This window comes from Achroia grisella, unplaced genomic scaffold (genome assembly GCF_030625045.1).
Source record: "Achroia grisella isolate CSIRO2021 unplaced genomic scaffold, CSIRO_AGI_Agris_v1 utg869, whole genome shotgun sequence".
Taxonomy (NCBI): Eukaryota; Metazoa; Arthropoda; class Insecta; order Lepidoptera; family Pyralidae; genus Achroia; species Achroia grisella.
In genome coordinates, this window is record NW_026713049.1 from 942,271 (window position 1) to 957,909 (window position 15,639).

Consider the following 15,639-nt stretch of genomic DNA (forward strand, 5'->3'; position numbering starts at 1 on the left):
AATAGTTTTACCGAGGTAGACTATACAAAGTCGTCTGCATTGAATACGATTGTCTTATCTATTAGGTATAGTCGCCAATCAGCTTTGAAGAAACATTTTGGTTGAAGGCAGTGAATAAGGCAGTGAATTTACAGGATACAGGGGCATGACATCTTAGTCCTCTAGAATGTCAACGCATAAGTGTCACATGATAGCGGAATGTGCTATTCATGACAACACTTCTCACTTACCATCAGGTGAGTCGTCGGCTTATTTGGCAATCCAATTCAATCTAATTATACATTTTAAAAAATATTTTATTGTTGGCGTCGATTTGATTACCTTTAGGGACATCATTATCCGTACCTACTAAAATAAGCTGATCATAATACTTATGATCAACTTATTATTTTATGCATTTCTAGTAAAAAAATAAAGATATCAGTATTAGATACTGTTTATGATATGTACTATATTTTTTTACCCTAGCATACGCATTCTTAATTCTACTGTAGGAGTAATATGAGAAACGCTAATATTCATAATATATACGTATTATAAATAGATTAGTACCAGTAACTATGCAGTAATTAAGGTATTAATACTAATTTGAGATAAAAAGAAAACTGCAAACTATAATATATAGAAAAATACCTAGTTTATTAACCACATGTGTATGGATTGTGTGTACACCACAAGGACCATAAAGGTGCGGCTTGAATCCCTCGATCTACTAATCGGGTACGATGCACATCGAGTCTAGCATGGACAGGTCTGGTAGCGCCCTCGGCACGATCTGTCCAAAGCCGCTCGGCCAGTGCTGCAGCTCGGGGCCACACTCTTGCATCCAATCCACCAACACTAAGAGAAGACGACCAAACAGTGGCCTCACCACCCTCGACATTCCAAGCTGAGTTACGACCCCATGGTCTATATTCATACACGCGCTGCCATGAATTATAGGGCGCTCCATCGTAACCTCCATACCAAGATCCCATACCATTGTTTAAATCCCAAGCATCTTCATGAGACACTACCGTTCGAATGCCAACAACAAATTTGTGAGCCCACGCGGCGGTTCGAGCTTGTAGACCGATGATATTAATGTAATCTTTTAATTCGGATTTCATTATTTCAGTAATTGACGACGTCCACAACAGAGTAAGACTTGGTAATTGCCCATTGGCATTTTTGAGATGCTGCAGAGCTGAGCGTATATATTCGAGCCATAATTTCTTAGAGTCAGTCTTATTGAAATGATCAGCCCAACAGCGTTCTGAGACATCGTCACTACCTAAATGAAATAGATCGGTGACACCTGTTAATTGAATTATTTCTGTGTAAATTCGTTCCAACAAGTCATAAACATGAGGGTTCCGGGGATTGAGCTGCCCGCAAGGTGGTTCGTTACAGTAGGAATTCTTAGGATCGGCATCTACACAATGGACTAAATCTCCCAATTTGACATACTCTCCCCAGCTCCATGCTCTACCCACGTGTGCTGGTGTATCTATTTCAATCAAAACCCGTATTCCACGCAATCGTGCATGGCGTGCTATAATTCGTACATCATTAGGAGTATATACTGCGCCCTTTCCATATGCACCATAATCAGATAGCTGAGGCACACTACTAAGAAATATTGAAAATGCCTGAGAATCACTTGCACGCCAGTGAAATGTATTCAATTTGCAAGCAGCCATAGCATCTATGGTGCGAATTATATCTCTCACTGGAAAGTAATTGCGTGCTGTATCCAGCATTAATCCGCGGTAGCGAAATTTTGGGAAATCTTCTATTTTCGCAGCTTCTAAAGCCAACAATGTATTTTCATGAGGATCGAGCCATATTAACTGTGTAAAAGTTTCAAACGCATGTCGCGCGCCACAAAATGACTGTGCCAAAATATTTACTACTAAAGAACCGCCAGGACCTCTCTTAGGTCGGAGTGATAGTTTATAACTTTCGTCTGTTGAAAGTCGCATACGAGGGTCTATACTACCATTGACAGAGACACGTACGACCACGCTGCGCCATTCTTGAAACCCATGCGTGTTTTGTTCCAAGATGCGTAGATCATTGCGCATTAACTCAAAAGCGTATCGTAGGTGATCACGGACGGACTCTGATGGGTACGATATGATTTGTAACTCGATTAAATCAACTCGTACTGGCACAGCTGTTGTAGACAGACTTACTGTTCCTGTAGGCTGAGGCCATAGTTGCATTGAAGCGCATAGCATGTTGCATGTCATGAGAGATTGTAACTTCCCTCTTTCAGTTGCTTTCGATGGCACGCACTTGTCATTAACGCAATCCCAAGTCCACAAAGGCAATATACTGCAAAAGACGATTGTTAAGTATTTTTTATGTTATTAAACAATTAAAATACCTCCTATGTTTTTTCTTACGCAGCACTATCTAGTCCTAAGCTAAGCAGAGCTTGTGTTATGGACATTAGACAAGTGATATAAATAGGATATATATATTGTAAATACATACATAATATATATACAAAATACTAAGACCGATACAATCATGCTCATGAATACAAGTGTTTGTATCGTGCGAGGAATCGAACCCATAACCATCGGATGTAAAGCAGTGTGCTAAAACACTAGACCACGGAGGCCACCGTCACATTAATCCAGAATGACATAGGAAGTGTATATTTTCTTAATTATACAAAACTCACAATATTTAGTACTCGGGAGAAGCAGTTGAGCTTTACTGTATTATATTTTAAGATTATAGATGGAACTTACGTATTTGCTTTGGATTTATTTTGACACATTATTACGATTACAAGTAAAACAATTACATAAAAATATTTGACAACGCCTGATCTCATTACTGCATAATTTTATTAGTTACTTATTGCATTTCTCATTGATAAATTATACGTACATACTATTATTATTAGAAAAGCATAATTTCATGATTGCTTTATTTACAATATAGTAAAAATAATGATTGATAGCACTTTTCTAATTAAATTATACCTTCTGACATATGACATGATATAAAAACTATTTTCAAACAATACTAAAATGTATATCGAGATGATATTGTAATAGGTGGTGATTTGACCCTGCTTATAGTAAATCTATGACTATCCAGTATCCATTATTTATATTTAGAATTTTACAATATATAATAATCCTACCACCCTTCATTGATAGGTAATTGGATGTTATACCTAGATTGAGCCAGAGATGACTTGGTTATCTTATCCTGAAACTATTACACTATAATATATATATATGCCTTGTTGCTTTGTAGCAGATATGTTTACATTAATATAGTATAAAATGAAGTTGCTTTCGCTGTCTGTTCGCGTATATCTATTAAACTACGCAACGGATTTTAATGCAGTTTTTAACAATACAGTGATTCAAGAGGAAAATGTTCGCATTGTACATACTTACAACTACGGGTACTAGTGGGTAGTACAAAATAAAAACTAGGAATTATTAAGCGTTTTCATTTTATTAAAATAATTTCATCCGTGGTACATAAATAATATTTCAACCAAATTCTTCGTTCGGAGACTCCATCGATAACATTCTTATGTAGATTAGGTAGCCACAATGCACTACACCAAAGAACCAGATGATAATGCCAAAGATAATTATCATCAAATTTTTCACTAAATGAATGTGGAATTTTCCATAATGACTGGGATACATGAGGCACAGTTCCATCATGGCTGGGAACACAATGGCCAATAGTGTCGTACAGAGGCTACCGACAAATGCTACAAATGGGCCTTGAAACGGGATTAAGTAGCTTATTGTAACTGAAATCATAAATGTTTAATAAGTTTGACAAATACCAGGGTTTATGGCATTTGACCACCTGAAGTGCAGACTTCGATCTCTACAGGTTTATAAGGCCTAAGGCAGTGATAATCGGTATTAATTAAATTTAACAACTTATGGCACACGATACCTAGAAATCCGTAGGGTTGTTTATTTATATAGGCGACGATTACCCGGTTGTTTGCCGTTACAAATATCTACATAAAAAATATGTGGTTTTGCTTACAAGATGTGCATACGAAGACTGGCCTAGCGATATACTCCAATATTTTCATTGTGCGGTCTGATGGTGCTTCGGACAAGCGGTGATTCTTTGCTACTTCCAGGATAATCTGTATTCCTGGGTAGCATTGTATGGGGTATGCCAATGCTACTGCGATCATATACAGACCTATAGCTGTCATTGCTATCCTGTATTACCACGAAACAATTATTTACGATAAAAATTAATTACTCGTGACACAAGGTTTATTATTGTATTACCTAGTTATTTTGAAAAATACAATATATCATAATGCTCGCTTTCTATAGTTGAAAGTATTTTAAAATCGTAGCTATATATAATAACTAAATGTTTATAATTTTTAAAAAATCGAAATACTTTTTGCTAAATAAAGAACACAAGTCTACTGTGACACTCCAAGAACTTAGAGGATCCTAGATTGACGGAAGAAGAAAATTAAGAAAAAATTACAAAGTATGCAATAAAACAGAAAAAAAATTGTTTACGATATGAACAACACAGATAAGAGATACCCACGGATTATCAAAAGGCAAAGAGCGTAGAATATTCTCTTCCATTGTACCAAATGACCAATATCCAAGTGTACCAAATACCGTTGAAACGAGGGTAGGTACAAGAATACCTATGATGACTACACCGCAACGCGCCGTCATTATTTTCGGATATTTCAGCGCTTTATCCAATGATAATACCTAAAATTTATTTATAGTTCTCAATTGTATGATATTGACAAAACTGTAAACAATTAATATGGGCCAACTATTAATACTTATCCTTTTCCTTGAAAATTTATTGTTAAATCCCCCCCAGTATCATCTTATATTATATTATCTTCCAAGTGTTTAGTAATACATGATAGTGTACAGGGGGAAGAGATCATTAGTAATGGGGAATAATAGCCCCATTATTACATTTTTTTTATTGATGACAATGGAATGGTGCCTGCGCTAACGGTTTACGCTGGCGGGGCACCAGTGGAGGATCATAAGATGAGCATGAGGTCAGGTGTGTTAGCCCATCGTGAATTCGTGACTATTTCACCAGGAATTTATCATGATGGTTTCCAGGGGGAACCGCGTGGAGGTCAACCTGACATGGTACATTGCTAGTAATGGGACCATGAGTCCACATTACTAACAATCTTTCCCCCCCCCCCATTATTACATATTATGTTACTCTAGGTTGACTCTCGCGTGACGCTCCTGGAAACCAACTTTGTTAATTCCTGGTGACTTCACGACTGTGGGCTAACTGATCTGACTTCGAACTAACCCTATCTTCTCCACTTATGCGTGCAGTAAAGGTGCTTATACCAGCACCTTTACTGCACAAGAGTGCACCATTCCATTATCTATCATGAAAAAATACGCTATCAACTATATATGTAAAACAAATTTTAAAGTAAAGTATACTTACTACTCCAACGGCGCTCATATTAAAGAGAAAAGTGCCAAAAGCAAACAAAAACGGTAGCGCTTCGGTTGTGGCAACTATAGTTTCTCCATGAGGGTCATCAAATATTAGATAAAATATCAGCACTAAGCCCACGAGGTTCAGAAAATTACCTAAAAATGAAGTATACTTAATAATGACTCTACTATAATGAATATAAAAGGTTGTGAGGATGTATGGATCATCTAATAATGAAAATTATTTCACGCTAAAACTAATTGGCGGATTTTGATGAAATTCGGTGTACAGATAGATATCCTAGAATGAGTATACATGTATTTTGATAATACCAGAAGTAATAGTTTGAATTTTAAAATATATGTTTGTAATACTGGTACTACGAAAGCGAAGCATAACGAAACTTCCATATTGGAATAGAATCCGCGACCATCGTGGAACTCTGTAGAACTCAGTGCCACTGAATATTAGCTGTTACCCGCGTCTTCGTCCGCGTGGAGTCGTTTTGGAGACATCAGTTTGCCGTTTTAGAGATTAGCAGAAACAAACAGACAGACAGATTTTGTTTTGTTAGAAGTACCGTATACATTCACATGAAGTCACTGAAAAGATATTAATTAGAAATTATAAACAATCGTTTCAACTTTATATATTTGTATATATAATTTTTATTCTTACCAAATAAAGAGACATAGCTAACAATTTTCAAAGTCTTCATGGAAAATTCTAGTAAAATATAGGGCAGCAATAACGTTAATAAAGCCGGTCTTGAAGTTTGCCAATCCATGATCTAAAAGAAATGGTAGTTAATATTATAACGTTACTTGCGTAACAAACGTATCTACATAAAGTAAGAAAAAATAATTACGATCAGTGTATACTTCTATCACACTTGTAACATTTTTCCTATGCAAATTCCAATACCTTATAACTAAAAAGGCTTCAGATTGTTTTCTTAAATTGGTTAAACAGGTTTATTTTAGCAAATTAATAACATTTGTACCCTCAGAACGGGGTTACGTGATATTTCGTTCGTTTTGTTACTTGTTCTTCCTATTCAGGTAGTAATCGTAAATAAGAATTTACTAGCACTATTCAAATTCACTTTTACAATACTACATTAACACCAATTTCACAGATAGTCTTTAATTTCTCCATTTTATGACTCCACGCTACAATATTGGTCCCTAGTGTGCTAAATAATAAATCTAATTGTAATCCACTTATGTGTGTATTGTATTGTGATAAACTTAGTTTATATATGCATATATATAATATATATTTAGATTGTTATAATAGACAATGTTATCTTGTCAGTGATGATTAAATGTAAGCGACAATAAAATTATTATTGATATTTTTAATAATTTAAAGTCAACTTGTACCATTGTAACACATTCAAGGCAACGTAATTAAAGAAATAAAATACGTCTATATTTTGTGATCCTTTCTTCACGATTGTCGGAGGTGAACAAAGGTTCACATACAATTTCTATAGATATATATAGTTATATACATGTTACATAATATTAAGTGGCCTATTAGTTTCCCAAGAGGTCGTAGATTATACATTTGGCCGACACAAAAAAAATATTTTCCTTCCAATTTACATTTACGTTATTATCCTATCTGTACTAGTACTAACATCACGTAAAGAGTCTGTAGTAAATATCACAAATACTGTACAGATTCCAACTTGGCTCAACATCATCATTACTGCTATGATAGTTCTGTAAATAAAAATATATTACGTATAGATATAACATAGATGGCTGACATTTTTTATAGCATAGGGGACAAAGCTCATTGTATGTTACATAAGTGATTACCGCCGCCCAAAAACAGCCGCAAGACCAGAGGAATTGCAAGTACGTTACCGGCCTTTTGAAGATGGAATAAGCTCCCTTGAATGTTTCAATGTCGTACCGGTTTGGAAATACCATTGCTCTACGTATTTATTTCCTTGGTTTCGCTGTCATCAAAAAACAATTTATATGTAATTTATATCTGTAACTAGCTGTACCCGCGACATCGTCCGCGTGGAATTTAACTTTATTTTTCTAAAATAAAAGTAGCTTAAGTTACTCCTTATTACGTCAGCTCCCTACCCTGAAAAAAGTCCCGTCAAAATCAATCAAAAAATTGTAATGAATGTTATTTTGATGTATTTACCGTATTTATATTCATATGCTTGTAGTAAAAAACGGTTATATCAATATTACAAACAGACACTTCAATTTTATTTATGTGTATAGATGGATACTAGTGATAGAAACTCCTACAACAAATTAAATTTAACGGAGAGGCGACGGTAGGCTCTTTTTCTGCTACGTTGGATTCCATACGTATATATAATGTCATCGGTTAAAACACTATTGACTATATGTTTATGTCGTAAAGGTATAATTTTACACAATTTTGCTGCTGCATTGGCAAATATGTTCGGAAGAAACTTAGATTCTGTTAGAAGATAGCAGAATCTAAGTTTCTTTTTTCCCTTTTATTATCCAGTTCAGGAATTCTGTAAGGACTTTGTAATCGTATATGTATAATATCGGTTTTTTATATTACTATAAAAAATATATAATACTAATTCTCTTATCTGTGATAATACTTACGGACCCCTTTTCCCAATAAAACGGCAAATAGGTGGACCGTGAAGTAGGGCGATACGAAATCCATAACGATAGGAAATATATGGAATTCTCATTTGCCGGCTAATTTCGTTCAGACACCGTAGCTGTAAGACGAAATTATATAATCACTTTATTTTTTATACTCACTGCTATATATATACAAACAAATATAATTGAAGTGTCTGTATGTGATTTCAAATTAACAGCCTAAAATGCATATGAAATTTTCACTAAATGCCTATGAAAGTATAATGACTTTTGAACCTTACATACAACAGAAATATAATTAATATTTTTTTTCTTTGTCTGTTTGCTTGTTCTTGCTAATCTCTAAAACGGCTGAACAGATTTTGACTGGACTTTCGCTCACAGATACCTAATAGTTCTTTTTTTCCACAGATGATAGTGGAATGTTGCACCCGCCTGCGCTAAAGGTACCATAAAACGTCATCCACATTATATACACTAATTAACAATTTGAAACTTTCATATTGTATTGTCCAGGGTTATATGTATATTCAAAATTCGCACCAATGTCAAATGTGTGTATATCATAAGGGCTCCTGTAGCGAGTGTCATAAGTGGACCGAGGATGATGCCGCACTGGCTGATAGCCAGCGGCAAGCCCAGCACACCAGCCCCGAACCCTGTACGTAGAAGATTGAAGTACGCCATCCACGGTCTGAAAACCTAATATTTTATTATTGTTGTTGCTAGTAAAAATAACCTTATTGTATGAAGAATTTTTGTATGTAATGAAAATAGCAGGTAACGAAGTTTTCTCACGAGACTGGTATAATAAGGTGGCCCTGGCCTGGTCTCAGGCGTTCATAGGCTACGTAACCATTTACCATCAGATAGGCCGTTTGCATATTTGTCACCATCGTAGTATAAAAAAAACAAACAATCTGAAGGCCCAAGTAATGGTAAGCAGCAACCGTAATCTACATACAGATTTTACAACACTACGGACTTCCTGATATCATGTAACACCCGTGATTCCACTTATGCGTTTCGAGTTAAAGTTGGATATTACGACTCGAAATTCCAAAAAACCCAAACCTACCTAAAAATACCTCTCTGATTTGTGTTCCGCTTGATTTCTACCAAAGGCAACACGCCTTTGGTAGAAATCAACAGACATATCTCAAGGTTACCACTTTCCGTCAGGTGCGACCCATATGACGGAAAGTTTAGCCCTATCAGCTCATTCAAAATTATCTTTGGATTTTTTCCCTGATGGAATATTTTTAACTCCTCTTTAAAGAAAAGATTGATGAGAAAAGCCCTTTAAAAGGGGGAAAATTACTGTATTGGGGCTTCATAGCAAATCATACCTTATGGGGCATTTTGGGTCTCTATATAGGCGTGGATCGAAACCGTCATCTTGAGATCTTATCTCTGGAAGTGCGGCGCGTCTAAAGTCTATAAGGGATAACCTGCTCCCAAGGGGTTTTATCATAAGCCTGCTAACAGCTTCAAAAGCTGCCCTGAAATAATTTGTCATTTGATAAGTAAACACACAAACAAAGAATCAAACTGATTAATCATCAATACGTACAAAATTTATATTATAAACAACAAGTATAAATTCTAATGATTGTAAAATGATGATAATGACCATAAAATAAATTATTAATTCTATACAAGTACTTATTATAGTATTTGACTATAAAGTTTTGAACAGTCAAGTGTAGTCGGAACGAGATCGAATCTCCTACTTACATTTTGTTCGATGTTTCGTCCAGAACTACATTATTTCAATGATGATCGGATTTCAACTCGGTTCAAACGGATTTTTACTTAATCTAAAGAGTGAGAAACCATTAAAATTTTTAATTAATTTTATATTAATAATTCAAGTCAGTTTCGTCGAAAACAAACACAATTACAATAAAATGACAGGAAAGAGCTTTATGTATATATCTATGTACCTATAGTGTAGGTTCAATATATAAGTAATATATTTAACCTACAGGCATTTTTATCACAATATCTTGTTCCAAAGTAATTATCTTTTTTAAATATCTAATAAAATATTTATTGTAACGTAATAAATATTTTAGTATTTTATTATTTAGCTTTGTAATTTTACAATATTTATTTATATATCATGATAATCGTGTTTAGAACAGGATTGTAATTCGCGCGGAAATATATAAATAAAGTCCAGTTGCGATAACTAGGATAACTGTAGGAAGCCAGCAATGTACCAAGATAGGATGACCTCCACGCAGTTCCCTCTGGAAACTATAATAATAAATTTCTGGTGAATTTTTCTCGATGAGTAGTAATAATTGACCTGACCTCATGCTCATCTTATCATCCTCCTCTGGTGCCCCGCCAGCTTAAACCATTAAGGCAAGCAGATGCACCATTCCATTATTATCAATTAAAAAAACAATACAGAATGGACAACAGTGTAATGTAAACGAACTTTCTTTGCAACCTCGATTTCTTTTGCTCTATGCTTCAATGTTTTTTTATTTACAGAATCTCGTAATGTCAGTACTGACAGGTAGCATTGACAGTTAGCCAAGTAATGAAGAATTGTTGCGAAGTGAAGTGTTAAAAGGCGGAATAGCTTTATTTCGTTTTAATTTCATGAGCATTTATTATTTATCATTAATATCATCACCAAAGTATGATGTCAACAACAGAAGGGGAATTAGATATCGAAGTTTCCAATGAAAGAGAGGAAGGGGAGGTTAGAACGCTTTTTACGCCTTTTTTTGACTTACATTTATTCTCCACCTGTGTTTTTTTTATTGCGAAGTTGTTGTTTTAATATAAACGATATCTCTATTATACATCGTATAATGTAGTAAATTAATCTGTCTATGGTTTACGTGAATTATATTCCAATAATTATTTTCTCAGTTGGAGGATTCGGACCTAGAAGGTGGCACGTATATCCCCCTCGAACGGCCGGAGGCGTTCAACCCGCCTTCGTTAGTGCATATGCAAATACAGGATGAACAAAGCGATGAAGAATCAAGGGAATCGTCAGCCACAGAATCTGATGATGAGCGGCAGCAGCGACCAAAGCGACTTAAAATGCGCCCAAAACGGCCACAGGCACAGGGACAGTCGGATAAGAAGAATAAATATAATATTTGGTGTACAACCTTACAGGTATGTAAACTGAATCAGTGATAGTAGTATAAATGGTTGCTTGACTAACAAACACAAAATTATTTTGTTTAGTAATGTTTTGTGTACTGTATTATTGAGGTTTATCATCTATCATTAATTCTTGGTCATTTTGTTACAAGATCAATATATTTTTTAAGTATTACTTTAAAATTGTTTTAATTCTAATAAATTTTTACCTGTAAAAGCTGCAAATCAAGTTTTTTGCATAAATAGATTTATTCCCCTCATCTTATTAAACCTATCATTATTGAATTGTGTCGTCCTTTTCTTTATAGTTAATTTCTTCATAAATATATTAAAACAAAATAGATTCACAGATATTTTAGTTTTTACGAGTAAAGAATTTAATAATTAATGTATAGGTTGCTCCATTGAGAAAAGGCATACAGTAATGACAATGTCACAGAGCATTATGCCTTATTGTTTCTGTGAATTGCATCAAACCATTATTAGACATAACCTTAATAATACTGAAATTATATAATTTTTTTTCTATATGGCCCCAATATGATATTAGTCAGAAATCGTAAACACTCTAAATATAAACACTCAAGTTTAAAAATACACTCATTCAGTATATCAGAATAACAAACTGACTCACCTCTTATGTCTATTTCAGGAAGACATTCTGACAGAGGATATGGTTAGCTGTGGTGTTACAAAGAAAAATACATATGGTGTGGAATCTTATGATTATACTATTAAATATAGATTAGATGATAGTTATGTATCTAAAAAAGTATTTAATAACAGCAATGACAATCTTGAACGCTCATCAAATAAGCGGAGTAACACAGACAGGGGTAATGCTAAACTGAGGCTTGGCAAAAGAGTAAACAGCAATTTAGCTAAAGATGAAAAATATAAACCAAGATATTTACCTGATTTGTTGGTAACAGTTGAGGAGTCTATAGAAGTGATTGCCAATGACATTGCAGAGAAATTATCTGAAGAAAAAAAGGATTTAGTAGGTAAGTTGATCTAACTGGATGTTGACTTTTTGCTGTTCATATATTGCATGTTTATATTAGTTAATAGTGCATCAATTAAAAATTTACAATGTTTATGAAATCCACTTTAAAGTTTTCATAAACATTATTACACACTTAAAATCTAGCTTAACAAATCCATAAAATAAATAAAAATGTGAGCAAGGTTGGGTATTATTGTAGTATTCAAATATTAATAATCTAGGACCTAATTTTCATTATTATAAATAAATACTAGTGTGTACAACAATAAATAATGAATCCAGATTATTAATTTATTTTTTTATTTATGGCTTTGTTGGTTTGAATCTATGCAAACATGTTCATGAGTATGATTGCTTCTATTGGTCTAGTTTTTTTATGTATGTACTTACAAAAGAAATATTTAAGTATTTATATCAGTTGTCTAGTACCCATGACTCAATCTCTGTGATGTGTTGGTTGCCCAGGGTTGTTATTCTTATTAGTATTAAGGAAGCCCGAGAACTCTTATGTAAGTACTAATTTTATTTTTACAGTTAGAATAGTGCAAGTAATAGGTGCCCATAAAGCAGTAGAGTTATATAAGGAAACACAAAGGGTTGAGGCAGATGGTGGCATGCTTGTTGTGGTGAGTTCTTTAAGTCTTATCTTTAATAATAGGGATATGTACAAATTTTTTTTATTAATTGTTGTCTACAACCATAAAAAAGAAAACTTTGCTGATTGCTGGCTGATGCTTCATTATGAAGCATCCACCTTTATGAATTAAATACATTTGTTATCCATATTTCCATCAGAAATTGTGAATTTACTTAGAACAAATTTATAGTTAAAAGATCATTCAAATTTTTTGTTCACACTTCTTGTGATGAGTCTGCATTCCAAGTGGCAGAATAATAAAAGATATGACTATTTAAAAGTAAGTATTCTTATTAAGTTTATTTGAATAAAGACTTCTATTTGTAAATTTAGTCATAATATAAATTGACACGCAAAGTTTTTTCTGCCAGATTTGGTTTCTCAATCTTTTGGCTTATGTCAGGGTAGTAACCACTAGGCCTTAACAACATTATAAAATTTAAATAATTAACTTTTAGAATGGTGCCAGACGAAGGACACCAGGCGGTATCTACTTCTTTCTACTAAAACGTGATGTAGATGTATCCCAGGAAATGATAAATCAGATCTTTAACGAAGACCGTAAAGAAACGTCACGCCGAATAAGAAAAGCGCGGGCTAAAAGTCGACAGAAGGTCATGGAGCAATTAAAGCAAAGTTTAACTGGTATGTATTAATTTCATTAACTCTTAAGACAGTAATGCTGAACAACGTTTATTCAAAAAAGACAAAGCAACATGCATGTTACCTGCTTGTGATGAATCTATATTCCGAATGAGTGGTAGAATAAAAAAATATGACTATTTAAAAATACTTATGTTAAGTATATATGAATATAAGAGTAGTAATTTTTTATTACCTATGTATATTTAAGAATAAAATATTGATATTTGCTGATCTTTTCAAGGGTACAGGTAAACATTACCAGTTCCCATTAGATGGTGGTTAGATGACTAACTCATTTGTTATTCTGTTGTCCTATGTGTTGTTTATAAAGGTTGAACTTACACTGACAAAACAACATGAAATTAACTCCAATGATACAGTTTAAATGCAAGACCATAAAAAGAAGATTTGAAGATTGTTTCTTTACCCCAATAAGGTTTGTTTTTGAATGGCAATTTAAGGTGAACACTTATTTTGTTTCAGATTCGGAGTTACCATCATTGTTGTCACGAGGGGAGGCGACGGTTCAATCCGAGCATGGGTCAAATCCGCCGCCATCGCCAGCAACAGATGCGCGCGACTGCTCCAGCGACACAGACGGTCACTCACACACTGACGCCACCGCCCCCTCCCCCACCCGACCACGCTCACCCCTCCCAGACCGGACTCGCCCTCTCCAAGACTATGAAGACGATGATTTTCTAGAGGTTATGTGTAATGATGATATGGATTTATTCTAATTAAAGTATGTGGTGCTTAGTATGGTAAAGTGTAAGGAGAGGTCTGCAGCGACACTCTTATATTAGGGGTAATCCGTTAATTACGTCACACGTTAAGGGGGGAGTTAGTCGACCAGATGTGCCAAGGGGAAGGAGGGGTACTAAATTTCGTGACGTCACATTTCAAAATCTAATATATCTGAGTATTAAAACACAAAATTTTTACTATTGACGAAAAACTTATAAATATGTATATTCAACTTCGTGTACATAAATTTACGGCTTAAATTGGTTTGTTGGCTAGTTAACACTCGGTTTACGAGTAGCAAATATGTGATGTCACACAATGGAGGCGTAGTCTCAGAAATTTGTCCGACAGCTCCGACAAAGACGAGGGTCAAAAGTCATGAAATTCGTCTGACGTAATTTATGGATAATCGTCTCTAGCATGATAATGCTACCAAGGCCTCAAACAAAACGAATAATTATGAATGTAAATATATAAAATCCATAGAAAATATTCCCGTATTTACCTGCGGGAAGGATTTTGTATTTATCGTGAAAATGGTCACTAGTTACATTAGTTGAGCGATATTTAAAGTTTCGCTACGGCTGCGACTGACAGCAATGTTTAGCAAAAAACGTATTTTTTTTTTTATTTTGTTGGCATTGGACCCGCCTTAACAGAAATATGGATCTATTATAATTGGACTATAATTTGCACGTTTAAAGTAATATACTACATCTCAGAAATTAATTATTGAACTTAAACTATTGAACTTAAATATTGATTTTAAGATGTATTTCCAAAACATGTTTTCTGAGTTCTATAATTTTATTATTAAGTGTGTAATATGCAGTACTTAGTGTCTTGCCTCTATTGGACTTAGCAGATCTCCTCGCGTTTGTATGATTATGTCACCATTAAGTATATATTTAGGGCTGTGTCAGTAATTTTAGACTTTATTGCAGCTCTAGGCTCTAATACAAGAGGTTATTAAAATTTTTGATATAAAAGTAGCCTTTCTTCATAATTGTTTTTTATATTATATAAGGTAGATCAAGCTAATAATGGTACTGATGTATAATCTTGGTCTATCATTAATTAAATTAGGCTATATTTGAACAATATCGGATAGAATTAATCACAATTATTTATTCACCCTAGTCTTAGAGTGTGATATAAGATTTTTACTTGGCTTGAACATTAAGTATACATTATTTTGTCTCAGAAATCCTATTGTAAAGATACAGTGTAACAATAATTATTTGATCCAATTTAATACAAGCTATTTTAATATGTTTAGTACATATTAAAATAGCTTGTAATAAAATAATATCCAAACAAATAAGCATTCATTATTTAAAAATCCTTGCATGTAGAATTAATATTGATTTATACTGATTAGCAAATTATAG

General features: G+C 34.0%; 2 protein-coding genes across 2 annotated transcripts; one reads left to right on the top strand and one right to left on the bottom strand.

Annotated features, from left to right (window-relative positions):
- Positions 1-641: 641 nt before the first annotated feature.
- On the bottom strand, positions 642-9,956 carry LOC131852890 (probable beta-hexosaminidase fdl). The gene is made up of 11 exons (XM_059203629.1): positions 9,816-9,956; positions 9,428-9,580; positions 8,622-8,772; positions 8,073-8,194; positions 7,100-7,184; positions 6,133-6,244; positions 5,461-5,609; positions 4,561-4,736; positions 4,027-4,211; positions 3,574-3,778; positions 642-2,319 (listed from the first exon to the last, which is right to left on the bottom strand). Coding segments are annotated over exons 1-11 (3,018 nt in total). The 5' UTR covers positions 9,818-9,956.
- Positions 9,957-10,621: 665 nt separating this feature from the next.
- On the top strand, positions 10,622-14,989 carry LOC131852913 (phosphorylated adapter RNA export protein). Its single transcript, XM_059203662.1, has 6 exons — positions 10,622-10,797; positions 10,971-11,225; positions 11,866-12,217; positions 12,754-12,845; positions 13,315-13,501; positions 13,985-14,989. Exons 1-6 carry the CDS (start codon positions 10,735-10,737, stop codon positions 14,239-14,241), a joined length of 1,206 nt encoding a protein of 401 aa, XP_059059645.1. The 5' UTR covers positions 10,622-10,734; the 3' UTR covers positions 14,242-14,989.
- Positions 14,990-15,639: the final 650 nt, after the last annotated feature.

Coding starts and splice junctions, on each gene's coding strand:
- LOC131852890 (XM_059203629.1), bottom strand. Junction 8,773..9,427: donor GACCCAAAATGCCCCATAAG/GTATGATTTGCT, acceptor TTAGGTTTTCAG/ACCGTGGATGGCGTACTTCA. Junction 5,610..6,132: donor TAGCTATGTCTCTTTATTTG/GTAAGAATAAAA, acceptor CTTCATTTTTAG/GTAATTTTCTGAACCTCGTG.
- LOC131852913 (XM_059203662.1), top strand. CDS start 10,735: ATGATGTCAACAACAGAAGGGGAATTAGATATCGAAGTTTCCAATGAA. Junction 12,846..13,314: donor ATGGTGGCATGCTTGTTGTG/GTGAGTTCTTTA, acceptor ATTAACTTTTAG/AATGGTGCCAGACGAAGGAC. Junction 13,502..13,984: donor ATTAAAGCAAAGTTTAACTG/GTATGTATTAAT, acceptor ATTTTGTTTCAG/ATTCGGAGTTACCATCATTG.